The 16753-nt window shown below is 36.4% G+C and overlaps 1 protein-coding gene across 3 annotated transcripts in view; it reads right to left on the bottom strand.

Moving 5' to 3' along the window:
- Positions 1 to 15209, bottom strand: part of LOC121387039 (calcium/calmodulin-dependent 3',5'-cyclic nucleotide phosphodiesterase 1A-like) — a 256785-nt gene extending 241576 nt beyond the window's left edge. Inside the window, exon 1 of one of the 3 annotated variants that reach the window (XM_041518047.1) lies at positions 13544 to 15209. In XM_041518047.1, the coding sequence (XP_041373981.1) occupies positions 13544 to 13649 (106 nt within the window). In that variant the 5' untranslated portion in view covers positions 13650 to 15209. The remainder of the gene's footprint in view (positions 1 to 13543) is intronic. The other 2 variants (XM_041518048.1, XM_041518049.1) reach the window with 2 other exon arrangements.
- Positions 15210 to 16753: the final 1544 nt, after the last annotated feature.

Genomic DNA, 16753 nt, shown 5'->3' with positions numbered 1-16753 from the left:
GTGGTAAATCGTCCACTCGATGTGCGGTCGGGTCTAGAATCGATCCCCCTCGGAGGACCCATTGAGCTATTTCTCGTTTCAGCCAGTGCACCAAGACTGGTATATTAAAGGTTGTGGTATGTACTACCCTGTCTGTGGGATGGTGCTTATAAAAGATCTCTTGCTGCTAATTGAACAGAGTAGCCCATATAGTATCTGTGTGGTCCTTACCCATATTTCTGACGCTATATAACCATAATATAAAATGTGTTGAGTGCATTGTTAAATAAACCATTTCCTTGAGCTGTGTATATGTAACATAATATTATATCATTCTCACTAAAAGTCTGTTTGTTTAACGACCCCAATAGAGTACATTGATTTATTAATCATCGGCTATTGGATGTCAAACATACGAGCATATGGTATGGTCATTTTGATGACACAGTCATAGAGAGGAAACCCACTACATTTTTCCATTAGCAGCAAGGGATCTTTTACATGCACCATCCCACGGACAGGATGGTACATACCACGGCCTTTGTTACACCAGTCATGGTGCACTGGCTGGAACGAGAAACTGCTCAATGGGCCCACCGACGGGGATTGATCCTAGGCCGACCGCGCATGATATCAGGCGTGCACTTTACCACTGGGCTACGTGCCGCCCCAATTCTCACTATAAAAATACATAAGTTATATACTGTAAGCAACAGGATTAGTGTATGGCCATGACGCCAAGGTTCCCCGGCCTCGCGACATGGTCAGATCATGCTGGGGATAATAAATGTAAAAGAAAAAAAAGAAAAAAAAAAGAAAAAAAAGAAGAAGATGGTTCAGAATGTAGGCAGCTACATGTATCAGTCAGCATTCGAAATACACACTTAATGTTCGTTTATCCTGACAAGTAAAAAGCTGCTCGGACAAGCAAAATGTACATCAATGGTTGTCCAGTGGACAAGTAAATATTTTCAATGTAGTTTTGTTTTGAACAATCAAAAATATGGTCCTTGTGCTTGAATAAAACAAATCATTTGTTGGGACAAATGAAAACATTGGTAGACAAGTAGATTTCTAGATGTATTTGTCCGGTGGACTAGTGAAAACATTGGTAGACAAGTAGATTTCTAGATGTACTTGTCCGGTGGACTAGTGAAAACATTGGTAGACAAGTAGATTTCTAGATTTACTTGTCCGGTGGACTAGTGAAAACATTGGTAGACAAGTAGATTTCTAGATGTACTTGTCCGGTGGACTAGTGAAAACATTGGTAGACAAGTAGATTTCTAGATGTACTTGTCCGGTGGACTAGTGAAAACATTGGTAGACAAGTAGATTTCTAGATGTACTTGTCCGGTGGACTAGTGAAAACATTGGTAGACAAGTAGATTTCTAGATGTACTTGTCCGGTGGACTAGTGAAAACATTGGTAGACAAGTAGATTTCTAGATGTACTTGTCCGGTGGACTAGTGAAAACATTGGTAGACAAGTAGATGTACTTGTCCAGTGGACAAATGAAAACATTGGTAGACAAGTAGATTTCTAGATGTACTTGTCCAGTGGACAAATGAAAACATTGGCAGACAAGTAGATTTCTAGATGTACTTGTCCGGTGGACTAGTGAAAACATTGGTAGACAAGTAGATTTCTAGATGTACTTGTCTGGTGGACTAGTGAAAACATTGGTAGACAAGTAGATTTCTAGATGTACTTGTCCAGTGGACTAGTAAAAACATTGGTAGACAAGTAGATTTCTAGATGTACTTGTCCAGTGGACTAGTAAAAACATTGGTAGACAAGTAGATTTCTAGATGTACTTGTCCGGTGGACTGGTGAAAGCTAGATTCTGCTTATTTCTATCACTTCACCAGCCTTGGTGGCACAGTGGTTAAGCCATCGGACTACAGGCTGGTAGGTACGGGGTTCGCAGCCCGGTACCGACTCCAACCCAGAGCGAGTTCTTAAGAGCTCAGTGGGTAGGTGTAAGGCCACTACACCTTCTTCTCTCTCACTAACCACTAACCAACTAACAACTAACCCACTGTCCTGGACAGATGGCCAAATAGCTGAGGTGTGCCCAGGACAGCATGCTTGAAACTTAATTGGATATAAGCACGAAAATAAGTTGAAATGAATGAAATCCATCCCTGCCAGTATATCTACTTAACACAGTGAAGTGTGTTACTGTAAACATAAAAAGGAGGAATATTGGAAGCAGAAGAACAGCTGCTGAAAATCATTGCCTGCCACATACTAAAATACTCTCATTTAATCTATATAACGAGACCATAAATTATTTTTCTAATATATGACAAAAATACAGGTATTAATGTACAACCATTAACCCTATTTTTTTAGTTGAACATATATTCTGACTGAAAAAAAGAAATATAAGTTATAAATAAACACCATACATGATCCTAACAGTGTAAATTATCACAGCTAATATTAATTAAAACAATCATATTTGATATTAATTAAGACAGACATTGTCTTCATTCTTCTAACTTGTAATTAGAAAATCTCAAAATGTCAGCTTGTTCTGTTTATTTCACATTACTGCCTGCAGCAATACATTTTATTATGTACATGTAGCACCAAGCAATTTCTTTTGTTGCTTAGTACATATATATATATATCATATATATACATATATATATATATATATATATATATATATATACTCACATAAAAAAGCATTATATTAATACAGCTGGCAATTTTAGCAAAATTACAATGCAACAAGTTTTAAATACAAAAACCAGGGCCGTACCCTGATCAAAATCCTAGAGGAGGTGGGGGGGGGGGGGGGGGGGGGGGGGGCACTACTTTTTTATAAACAAAAACACTATACAAATTAAACCCTGAGATGTATATGCTATTTTTTAGAGTATAAATTAAAAAAAAGTGAGATTCTCGGGGGGGGGGGGGGGGGGGGGGGGGGGGGGGGAGACGACCCTGAAAACATCAAATATGTATAAACATATAAAGAATAATACATAACAGACCTTATGTTATATAATTCAAATTATATAATGGATAATAATTACTAGATAGAGATTTTTATGATACCCTGTGAACATATATTATTAAGTTCAAATATTACATATCCTTTTATTTAATTTTATTGAAGGTGCTTTACCAATAAAAATTACAGTTCTGTTATTTTAGTCAGTGGATTCAAAAGGTCTTTATTACTATAACACGAATTCTGTGGAATTAAACATTGCCACCATATTTGTTTTTTTGTTTTTGGTTCACTGTAATTACTGAACATCCATACACGAAGATTCTTTAGCCTAGGACTTACAGTTTGAGAGAAACTGATTGAACAAAAAAGAAAGAAATGTTTTATTTAACGACGCACTCAACACATTTTATTTATGGTTATATGGCGTCAGACATATGGTTAAGGACCACACAGATTTTAAGAGGAAACCCGCTGTCGCCACTACATGGGCTACTCTTTCTGATTAGCAGCAAGGGATCTTTTATTTGCGCTTCCCACAGGCAGGATAGCACAAACCATGGCCTTTGTTGAACCAGTTATAGATCACTGGTCAGTGCAAGTGGTTTACACCTACCCATTGAGCCTTGCGGAGCACTCACTCAGGGTTTGGAGTCGGTATCTGGATTAAAAATCCCATGCCTCGACTGGGATCCGAACCCAGTACCTACCAGCCTGTAGACTGATGGCCTAACCATGACGCCACCAAGGCCGGTCAAACTGATTGAAATGCAAAACTATAACATGAACGTTAAAAGGGACAGACCCTAGTTTCAACTCGTGAAAATTAACAATAAGTTTGTTTAATCTACAAACCTGTAACTCATTTGGATAAAGTTACAATAGAGTGAAACAGGAGTCTGTGAAATGCCCTCTAAAAACAGACTAAAACTCGACTCCATAACTGTTACATCTCAGATGCATATGCGGTTTTTTTTATAAATATTAAAACTGAATTTTGTGATATTAAAAATAATGTGTGGAAATGGATAATTAAGACAATAAAATCTAAGTAAAGTATGATTTCAGTTATCAAAAATGGCTCTAATAGTGAAAAATATGCCATAGTGTTTAAAAACTAGGGTAGATCCCTTTAACGATAAAAAATTATGCTGTCACTACCACCGCCATCAAACAAATAATATATGTATCTATATCAGGCCTTTTTACTGCATAAAGGCGAGAAAATAAAATGAAATAGATATATAATTAGAAGTGACAAATGTAGGCATCATATACATACATGTATACACACTGCTGAATTAAGCAGATTTTATGCAGAGTTACAGTTCTTAGTAGCACAGTCAGCAGCTTAATTTGCATACACAACACCCACATAAAAAGAAGTTTGTTTCTCGTTGGTTCATAAATTATCGATACTTTTTTAACTTCATAGTTCGTAATCCTAAAATGTGATGTGACTATTAATACAACACAGCCTATGTGAAGCCAAATCTAAAATACTGTCATCTATCCATTTGTTTCATTTAAGAAATGGTGGGCAGAACATAGCCCAGTAGTAAAGCATTCGCTTGATATGCGGTTGGTCTAAGATCGATCCCCGTCGGTGGACCCATTGGGCTATTTCTTGTTCCAGCCATTGGTCCACAACTGGTGCAACAAAGGCCGTGGTATGTATTATCCTGTCTGTGGGATGGTGCATATAAAGATCCCTTGCTGCAAATCGATAAGAGTAGCCCATGAAGTGGTGACAGCAGGTTTCCTCTCTCAATATCTGTGTGGTCCTTAACCATATGTCTGATGCCATATAACCATAAATAAAATGTGTTGAGTGTGTCGTTAAATGAAACATTTCTTTCATTTAAGAAATGAGTGTGATACTGTTTTACATTCGCAGAACCATTTTACACACTCAATGAATGACGTAGAATTAATAAATAATGTAAACAGTTATTCTATTAATTTGAAATAAAGAAAACACGCGAAAGTGAGGAAGGAAGGAAATGTTTTATTCAACGATACACTCAACACATTCATGGGCTTCTCTTTTCGATTAACATCAAGAAATCGTTTATATGCACCACTCCATAGACAGGATAGCACATACCACAGTCTTTGATATACCAGTCGTGGCACACTGGCTGGAATGAGAAATAGCCCAATGGGCCCACCATCGAGGATTGATCCCAGACCGACCGCACATCATATAAAAGTGAGGTTCATGGAGTTATGAATATTGTTTAACCCAGTACATACCAGTCTTTAAGTCAGTGGACTGTCTACATACACGAGGAACATAACGCACCATTATATTAAAGTTCAAAAAAAAAATTGTTTAACGACACCACTAGAGCACATTGATTTATTAATCATTGGCTATTGGATGTTAAACATTTGGTAATTCAACATATATACTCACTACATTTTTCCATTAGTAGCAAGAGATCTTTTATATGCACCATCCCACAGACAGGACATCACATACCACAGACTTTGATATACCAGTTGTGGCACACTGGCTTGAATGAGAAATAGCCCAATGGGTCCACCGATGAGGATTGATCCTAGACTGACCGCACATCAGGCGTGCACTTTACCACTGGGCTACGTCCGGCCCCATCACAGTTTTAAATTACTTGATATAATTTGGACCAATCCATAACAGTATTTACAAATTGGAATAATATGATATTGATGATTAAGATAAAAAAAAATTAAAAAGCATATTGTTAATTAATGTGACCAGAACACATACTTTACAGCCTATTACTATTAAAATAATGCTACGCAATGCATCAACAAATTAATGTGCGTGTACATTCTGGCATTTTTATCATTAATTTTATGGTTCAAACATTTCATGAGAAACAAACTATGTTTTTATGTGGTTTGCTTAAGCCATGAAAAACATTTTGCTGTGTAAATAAACAGAATAAAATTAAACCTGTTCAAATAGTCAGCCATGATATGAACCTAACATCATTAACATTACAAAGATAGTTGGTTTTTCCATTTTCAGAAACGTGAGCTATGCTTTCTTGATAAGAATAATCAGATGTTAAAACAGTTGGCTAAACCCTGATGTACTGGAGTATATTATTTCTGGTGAAGTGAAATATAGGCACTTTGTTGTTGTTTTTCTTTTGTTTTAGTTTTGCTTGTTTGTTGTTTTGTTTTGTTTGGGTTTTTTTGTGGGGGGGTTTTTGTTTGTTAAGTAACTACCTGTAAATTAAGAAAAAGACATGTTTTCAGTCAAACTGCCATGTTTGTTTTTGAAAGAAAACCCCTGGCCTAACTAAAACCTTTAATATGGAATTAGGCGCTGCTATTTGGAGACTTAAAGCCAAAGTCTCATGGGCATTTTTCATATATATATATATATATATGAAAAATGCCCATGAGACTTTATATATATATATATATATATATGAAAAATGCCCATGAGACTTTATATATATATATATATATATATGAAAAATGCCCATGAGACTTTATATATATATATATATGAAAAATGCCCATGAGACTTTATATATATATATATATATGAAAAATGCCCATGAGACTTTATATATATATATATATATATATATGAAAAATGCCCATGAGACTTTATATATATATATATATATATGAAAAATGCCCATGAGACTTTATATATATATATATATATATGAAAAATGCCCATGAGACTTTATATATATATATATATATATATATGAAAAATGCCCATGAGACTTTATATATATATATATATATGAAAAATGCCCATGAGACTTTATATATATATATATATATGAAAAATGCCCATGAGACTTTATATATATATATATATATATATGAAAAATGCCCATGAGACTTTATATATATATATATATATATATGAAAAATGCCCATGAGACTTTATATATATATATATATATGAAAAATGCCCATGAGACTTTATATATATATACATGTACATGTATATACATATAAGAATTTAGAATTTAGAATGCTGAGAAATCTTTTGTTTTAATAGACATAAATTTGCATGGTTTTGAATTAATGAACATTTTGTGGCATCTATTAATTTATACCATAATCTTAATATTGTGTGTTGATTTACAAACTGGACCCTGAAAGAAATAAATGATTAAAGATGGAGGTGTATATGTTTTATTGGTCAGACAATGACAATATGGCTGCTATTTACAAACAGGTTTAACTCTTTTAGTTGATTAATTCACACACCCAAAATTATTTACCTAGCTTTATAATCCCTGTAGAATACGATTTTGCTGAAAATATAGTAATTAAAATTCAAAATTAACTGAGCAATCTTTTGAAACAGTGTGAAATATAAATGATAAAAACCCTGGATGATGTAACAATGCATGTAATACAAGCAACCAATCAAAACTCAATCACGTCCATCCTGCTCGCCACCTCCGACAAATATCGGTTGTACCGTATTTTCCCGTGTATTACGCGCACTTTTTTTCCAGAAAATACAGGTTAAAAATGGGGGTGCGCACTATACATAGCAATAGAAAAAATATTTTTTTAAAATGTCCAGCGATTACCCATGAAAAATCGGTAGTTTACGGTACTTTACAGGTTATTGACAGTGTTCATTACAACGAAATGCCAAAACCCTCTTAAAAATCGCTTTTCACTTGTGATGGTTGTAATAAATGCAAAATAAATCTACAAAAGTATCCATACCTCGCCAAAAAGTGCACAAAATGACAAAACTGGACCGTAAATATTTTTAATTTGCATGAGATTTAATTCGGCCATTTCCGGCAAACCGGAAATATACCACACTATTATAAATTTAGAAATCTCGCGCATTCACGTTAGTCACGAGAACGAAATATATTTTTGTTTTCATATATTTATTAGTCATTTACAGTGTATGGGGTATATAACTTTGTTTTGATTTATGCACGTGTGAGTCTGTGACATGTAAGTACGCAAGTACTAGCCTTTGTTTAATGTGACATGTACTCAAATACCTAAGTTAAGTTTTGTTTCTTGGTTTCTTGAATATACCGCTTCTTTCGCTTTTCGTTAATTTTGGTGACAGGGGAAAGCGGTACATCTTGCATTCACTGTCGATTTTGTGGTTTAAAAAAACGGTGCGCATTATATTGTGGTTCATGTTTTTTTTCTTGGAATAAACGTTCAAAGTGGGGGGTGCCCATTATACACCGGTGCGCATAATACATGGGAAAATACGGTAAGACCAAGACAGAAAATGTAATACACAGGAAAAATAAATATAATAGACAGATAGACAGGCAGAAACAGACAAAAACACAGACAGACAGACAGACAGACAGACAGACAGACAGACAGGCAGGCAGGCAGGCAGAGAGAGAGAGAGAGAGAGAGAGAGAGAGAGAGAGAGAGAGAGAGAGAGAGAGAGGGGGAGAGAGAGAGGGGAGAGAGAGAGAGAGAGAGAGAGAGAGAAGAGAGAGAGAGAGATGAGATAGATGGACAGACAAACAGACAGACAGACAGATTGGTAGATGGATCATACTTGTTGCTGTATTTTACTAGCTATTTCACCTTCATAATTATCTGCTCTGAGCTTTCTAGGCCTGTAAGAATGGGTGATGGGTGTGGGGAGTGCCCAAAACATTGATGTTTTTGTTCTATTATTATACAGATGTACCTATAAAACCCCCATCAAAACAGTCTTTGTTCTTCTCCACTACAGCATGTACACCACACCTCACATATCATTCTTATATGTATGAACCTGCCTTTAAATGCATACAAGACAACAGGACAACACATACCTTTGAGATATCAGTCAAGGAGCTGGGAAGGGAGAGGAATTGATCCTATAATGTGTAATAATTATGAATACTACATTACTTACATAACTTAGTTATGCAATTCAACACGTACTCCACACTAGTACATAATATGTACACAATGCCCCTTGAGAAATTTTCAAACACTGTCAAAAATAACTGTGTTGGGGAGAGGGAGGGGGAGGGAGGGGGAGGGAGGGGAGGGAAGAGGAAGGGGAGGCCTATGGAGGGTAACTGGGCTAATAATAGATGAGTTCTAGGAAAATATGAAGCAAAAACCTGAAGCCTCCTATGTTTATTATAGTATTTACAGTGTTCCATCCCACTGAGAAATATGATCATCTTATTTACTGGGTGTGATTTATGGTCTTAATTACATGTGTGGGGGCGGGAAGGTCTACACCTGGCTGCTGTAAAAATCACTTTGGTGCTGGCATAGTGCTGTAAGGCTGCTACTTGCTGGCTTTGTAACCCAACACGGGCACTAATCAACAGTGAGCGCACTGTTCACTGTTCACTGTCAGGTATGGCCAATAGACCATCATAATGTATGGCCAGGCAGCTGATCTGTGTGCCCACGACATCATACTTGAACCTTAATTGGATACGATCTTAATTGGATGTGTGTGTTTGTGTATATGTATGTGTTGTATGTGTGTGTTGTGTGTGTGTGCATGTGTGTGTGTTGTGTGTGTGTGTGTTTGTGTGTGTTTGTGTGTCTGTGTGTGTGTGTGTGTGTATGTATGTGTGTGAGTATGTGTATGTGTGCTGTGTGTCGTGTCTGTGTCTGTCTGTGTGTGTGTGTGTGTATGTGCTAGTATGTGCTAGTGTGTGCTAGTGTGTGATGATGTATAATGATATAGTTCTATGGATCACTGATCTGAAATAACATGTATTAATTAGTAGTATAAGCAAGAAAGTAAATTGAAATGAGTTAAAACAAAGGAAAGGAATGATAGGTTAAATGGAAGTACGGAAATTTATTTTATTTACGATCATATGATGTCAGACATATGGTTAAGGACCACACAGATATGAATGAATGAATGTTTAACGACACCCCAGCACGAAAAATACATGGTAATGGAAAAACAAAGTGATGATCAACATCAAACACAGATATTGAGGGAGAAAACCCGCTGTCGGCGCCATGTCGCCACTTCATGGGCTACTCTTTTCGATTAGCAGCAAGGGATCTTTTATATGCACCATCCCACAGACAGGATAGCACATACCACAGCCTTTGATATACCAGTCATGGTTCACTGGCTGGAACGAGAAATAGCTACTCCTAATGATAAAGCAGCAAGGAATATTAATATGCATTTTCCCAGACAGAACAGTACATACCATGACCGTTTATGTATTAGTTACGGAACACTTGTTAGGACAGGAAAACAAACTCTGTGACCCATCACACCTTAAACTTAGTTTGCCTTTACGGGTCTCTGTTTTTGGTGTTAAATTAATAACAAAATGTCATTTTAATGCAATTCATTATAGATTTGGAAGCAGAATAAAGAGAACTTGTGTTTTTTAAAATTATCTATGAACGTGATTAAATTACAATGTTATAGTAATTCTCAGAACAGTGCGTAAAGTGGTTTACATCGTTCCTATACAGGTTGGCCTTCATGCATGTGTGTCGAAAATAAAGGCTTCTAGAGAAAAAATAGCTGAGGTAATAAATAGAATTACAAACTCGGTACCAGTTATTATCAAATTTATGTCCCTCGTGAAATAATTTTCACTTGTCACTCGCTAAAGCTCGTGACAACTGAAAATTATTTCACTCGGGACATAAATTTGATAATAACTGGTAACTCGTTTATTATCCTCTATATATGAATAACTGGTAGATGTTGGGTTCGTACTAACTGAACATTCCATTGACAGTGTGGGCCCATTGGGTTATTTCTCATTCCAACCAGTGCATCACGACTAGTATATCAAAGGCCGTGGTATGTACTACCCTGTCTGTGGGATGATGCATATAAAAGATCCCTTGCTGCTAATCGAAAAGAGGAGCCTGTGAAGTGGCAACAGCAGGTTTCCTCTCTCAATACATTGTATCTGTGTGGTCCTTAACCATATGTCTGATGCCATATAACCATAAATAAAATGTGTTGAGTGCGTCGTTAAATAAAACATTTCTTTCTTGCTTTTTTGTCCGATGAAGTTAGAGCTTATGTCCAGTACAGGCATGCTTGAACACATAACTAGAATGAGTAGCCTGCAGGTGTGACAGGGTCTCAGTGGTGTCGTGGTTAAGCCATCAGATTTAAGGCTGGTAGGTACTGGGTTCACAGCCCGGTACCGGCTCCCGTCCACAGTAAGTGTAAGACCACTACATCGACTTCTCTCACTAACCACCAACAACTAACCCACTGTCCTGGACAGACAGCCCAGATAGCTGAGGTGTGTGCCCAGGACAGCGTGCTTGAACTTAATTGAATATAAGCACGGAAATAAGTTGAAATAAATTAATGAAAAAGTTTGTTTTGTTTAACAACACCACTAGAGCACATTGATTTATTAATCATCAGCTATTGGATGTCAACATGTTTCTAAATGACGTCATTTTTGGTAAGCATCATCATCATTCTTAGCATTAAGCATTCACATGTCTAGATGGGTTATGTTCGAAGTATTAAAGGCATATTGTCACAGACCACTGACCTATTTAATGGTCTAACAAAGTATTACCTGAACAAAAATAATCTGATTTGTACCTAAATGTACTTTGTTCAACCATCTTCATAACCACCATACTCCATTTATTAATGACATTTTGTAAAAATAATTGAATTATGGCAATGGTCCATAATTCAAAAACTAAAATTGCTGAGAGGGTTGACATGGATTTCACTCCATCATGGTTCAGTTAAGGTGATGCGATAGATTTGATTTCCAACAATTAATGTAATTTTTATTTATTATCCATTTTTAGAGAAATAAGGTCCATAAATCTGTGACAGTATGCCTTTAAAAGATGGGTAATAAATAAAATACCACACTCATTTTTGCTAGATATAATGTTTATGAAACTTGTGAACTTCACATGGTATAAATGATATCTAGAAAAAAATTAGTGTAGTATTCTATATACGAGAAAAGTTATGAAGTAGAATACTTTTATGTGTAATGTGCAGGTGTCAGAGGAAGTTATCAACTTGGACACGACTTTTACATGGGATGGGGGAGTCAATACATTATCGTCATGCAGAGTTGGGGGTGTGGGCAGTGTACATTACAGCCAGACCATAGCAACGGTATGTCAAGTCGGGAATAAGAGAGGCACAAATACATTTTATAATGTATATTCACAGTAAAACATAACAGATAAATGTTTTGGGACTTATTGGAGGGACTAATAATTAGCCCCCCCCCCCCCCCCCCCCCCCCGTCCTCCTGCCAGTTCTTATGGCCAGGTGTGGGTTGTTGTGTGCTAGGTACATAATATATGATTACACAATGTGTGGATGTGTTGATCTCAATATCACCCAGTTTTCATTTCAAGTTATTTTCGTGCTTATATCCAATTACGGTTCAAGCACGCTGTCCTGGGCACACACCTTAGCTATCTGGGCTGTCTGTCCAGGACAGTGGGTTAGTTGTTAGTTGGTTAGTGACAGAGAAGAGGGTGTAGTGGCCTTACACCTACCCATTGAGCCCTTAAAAACTCGCTCTGGGTGGGAGCCGGTACCGGGCTGCGAACCCTGTACCTACCAGCCTGTAGTCCGATGGCTTAATGACTGCGCCACCCACTGCAGTATGATTGATCTGATTTGTATTACCATCTCCTGTTGTATAATATAAACCAGAGGCTCTCTCCACACATAATAATTATACATCATCTCCTCTTTTGTCTATGTACTTGTAACTTTTACCTATTTTTCTGTCTTTCTGTATCAACAATAAAATAAAAATAAAAATTCTGTAACATATTCAACAGATTTTTAAAAAATCATCAGAAATATAATCAAATAAACAAGTCAGATAACAATAATAATAATAATTTAATAGTAGTAGTAGTAGTAGTAGTAGTAGTAGTAGTAGTAGTCGTAGTAGTAGTAGTAGTGGTAGTAGTCATGGTAGTAGTCGTGGTAGTAGTAGTAGTAGTCGTAGTGGTAGTAGGGGTAGTGGTAGTAGTAGTAGTAGTAGTAGTAGTAGTAGTAGTATTAATAGTAGTAGTAGTAATAATAATAATAATAATAATAATTCAATACATTTAGTATAAAGAAGATACTGACATGCTAAAGGTATATGAAAGAAATATACTTTAAATCTGAATGACAAAACCATTATTAGTGATCAAGACCGTATCTCTGCACAATGCAGAGTTGAATGGGCATTTAGCAAAATAGTGAATGATTCCATGAATCTCTTATCTAGTGCCTCATCCATAAGATGACAGCCACTCCCAAGGAGATATGGAATAATAAAAATAAATGGATGAATAAATAAATGGATGGATGGATGCATGGATGGATGGATGGATGCATGGATGGATGGATGGATGGATGCATGCATGGATGGATGCATGGATGCATGGATGGATGGATGGATGAATGGATGGACGGATGGATGGATGCATGGATGGATGGATGGACAGACAGATGGACAGACCAGATGGATGGACGGACGGATGGATGGGCAGACGATGGACGGACCAGATGGATGGACCAGATGGATGGACGGATGGATGGACGGACCAGATGGATGGACCAGATGGAAGGACAGATGGATGGACCAGATGGACGGATGGATATCACAGTGTAAACTTACCTTCAACGACTTCTCCGTTTGGAAAGACGACGACAACCTTGTGTGTTTTACTAGACATGTAAATACGCGGCCTGTCCGGCCTGGGTTTGAGTTCCATGTCAGACATGTTGTTGACAGGGTCAGTAAATCCACAGGTGAATGTCTAGCCTAGGTATATCCAACATGGAACGTGTGAATGAGGAATAACCAGGAACCGACACCACACTTATGTAACGGTTTCATGGAACTGATTGTTGGCCTACAACCGCCAAACAAAATCAGGTGAAACACACTCACTATAACACGCACAAAACTTCAGGAAAACATAACTCCGTGGCTCTTCGGTGAGCAGGGATATATGTATAGATATGAATTTTTTTATTTTAGGTACAAAACTGTGAACGTCACTTTAAAACCAAATATTTTTTCTGAATAAGCAATATGGATGGTGCATCTTTAACTCTTTATGTGTGTGCGTGTGTGAAGATATTTGTAGTACTCTTGGTAGTGGTATTTCAAGCTACTACAACAGAATCTAAGGACACACAAGTAATACAGAGGTTCCTTTAAATAACGTGATTACTTTCCACATGGCATAGAGAAAACCTGTTCACCTCAGATGGGAGCAGTGATACTGGCACAGCTGTGAGAACCACAATCAATTCATACAAGCTGAAATCACAGACGGATCAAAGATTTACATTTTGTGGGAAAAAAACACCAGTCTCCCAATATTAAGCCTGTAGAACTAAGATTTTTTATAAACACCAAGATAAAAATACTGTATTAGCTACAAGTTACTTCCTATATCTATAATTCCGGGGGAATTCTGGGAATTTTGCTCTCCACAATTTCTCACTGCAAACAAGTGATGGATTGCAATTTGCACTGCCGTCTGCTTCCTGGGTAATGAGAAATTTTGTAATCGGGCACACCACCTCCAAGTGATCACAAATGGCTTGTTACAATGTAAGCGGCTAGCCGGGCCTTGCAGAAAGGAAAATAATGAACACGTCCTCTCGTTTATACCTACATGTATCCTAATTAGCAGCTTCCATTATTTACAACACGCAGTTTCCTTCTTTCAGCCAGATACAGCATTTGAATATTCCTCTTGTCTTTCTAGTCACCAGCAACAGGTACTTATCATAGTATCTACAAAACACACAGGTCTCTCTCTCACACTACCCTATTGGTTTTTACTGCAGTTCTTGTCAGTAAGAACATTAAGAAGAAACCCCCCACAAATTTCTTCAGTCTATAAATATACGTACTTCTTCATTCACTGTTGGTGTGAACTGGAATTTATGTTGATCAGTTAAAATGAAAGAAAACTCCGTCTTGGTTACTTTTCACATGCTTCGTATATACAGCAATAGGATTTTTTCTAGAACTGTAGTCCACACACAGTATTTTCCAACTTCATATTTTTACTGGAATTCTTCTTGTTCACTTAAAGGTTAAAAAGAAACTACCCACGGTTATTTTTCACAATATAATATGAACAGTTTTGTGGGTTTTTAGTTCTTCATTAGTTCACTTGTTCTTCGTTAATTTGTTTCTTATTCATTAGTTCACTTCTTTTTTAGCAATTGGTTTTTTTTACCACCTATATCCCTGTCAATCAGCACAGGTAGAAAACACCAAAAGTTGGAATCAAAAAGTATACAGAGTTGTATTTACACCTCCACTGATTTTTTCAACTACACAGCCTGTCGATCACCGTTAACAGCCCACAGCACTGCCTGTTTTTAACGGCTGAAATATATCAACAGGTTTCTAAAGCGGTGTAATATATACACAACACACTCACACTTCTCTCCTTTCTATGCCTTTTAACTGCAATTTCTTTCAATCGGTGCAGGTGAGAGAGAAAAAAAGAAAAAGCAGAAAAAGCACCATTGGTCGTCTGTTTACTGTTTGTATATGAAGTGTAGAACTGTACAACAACAATATATCTACAAGGCCTGTTTACACCATTTTGTGAGATGATAAAAGAAAGCCATATGTTTTTGTGTGTTTCGTGGAGTCCTCTGTTAGAGAATTCGACTCTAGAGGGAATGTCTTGAAGACAAAGCCAGCCAATAGTGGCACACCACCTCCACACGTTTGTGGAGGACTCACTAATAACACAATACTAGCTGCACAATTATTCTCTCAGCTCCTTAGTGAGTCGTACAGTGAAACGGTGACACATTCACCACTATTAACACGAGCAGACGGCAAAATCAAATTGTACAATGCAGATCAGTCAATGGCAGCTTCATTTTAAATTCTATTTTTATATTTGTCAGTCTTCGAAAAAACAACCAGAGATGGGTTTTCGTGTTGTGTTTTTAAAAAACCAATAAGTATATAGATTTCAGATATGTTGATGAATATACAATTATATATAAATATATATTCAATTAAACTCCATTATCTTGATGTTGAAGGAACCAAAGGAAGTAATGATGGTGGTTCCAGATAGCATAGAAGTGTTGGTGGAAACTATACCAGGGGATGATTTCTTGACCTCCAGATAACAGGGCTGAGATAACACTTCCAGATAATGATGTTTAACTGTAAATAGTTTTCACAGTTTTCACTGCAAACGTTATAGAGGTATGAAGTCGTTATAGAGGTTTGAAGTCATATGTAACAGAATATTGCTATATATAATTTGTGTGTGTGTGTTTTGTGGTATCTAAAAATTAAATACTGCTATATAGTTTTTGTTTTCTTTATAACTAAATTATTATTATTATTATTTATTTTTTATTTTTTATTTTTTATTTTTAGCTTTTAACAAAATACAGCTATGCAGTTTTGTATTGTTTAAAACAAAATAAAAACATTGGCATATAGTTCCCGTGTTGTTTTAATTAAAAAGATATATAGTTAATTCATTCTTTTTTATGTAATTATATAAATTTGTATGATTTAAGAGCTAATTAAATAACGTTTTGGTTTTTTTAAAATTCAGAATTCAATATTAAAGTATAATAAATTAAAACAGCACCACACCGAATTTCAATGTATGAAAGCGTGAATATGTATGTGTATGGAGGAGAAGTCTGTCAAGCACTGTTCTGACAGGTGTATTGTGAGCAGATAACGCTATATACAGTTCCGTACAGTGTATCTAAGTGAGAAATCCATTGCATTAATAACTATCAGCTCAAAAGACAATTGTCATAAAAATATGTGGCCCAAGTCAGCTGCTACAATGAATAATAATTCCAATCGATT

This window comes from Gigantopelta aegis, chromosome 13 (genome assembly GCF_016097555.1).
Source record: "Gigantopelta aegis isolate Gae_Host chromosome 13, Gae_host_genome, whole genome shotgun sequence".
Classification (NCBI taxonomy): domain Eukaryota; kingdom Metazoa; phylum Mollusca; class Gastropoda; order Neomphalida; family Peltospiridae; genus Gigantopelta; species Gigantopelta aegis.
Note: the sequence above shows the minus strand (reverse complement) of the source record. Positions and strands in the feature narration are given on the sequence as shown.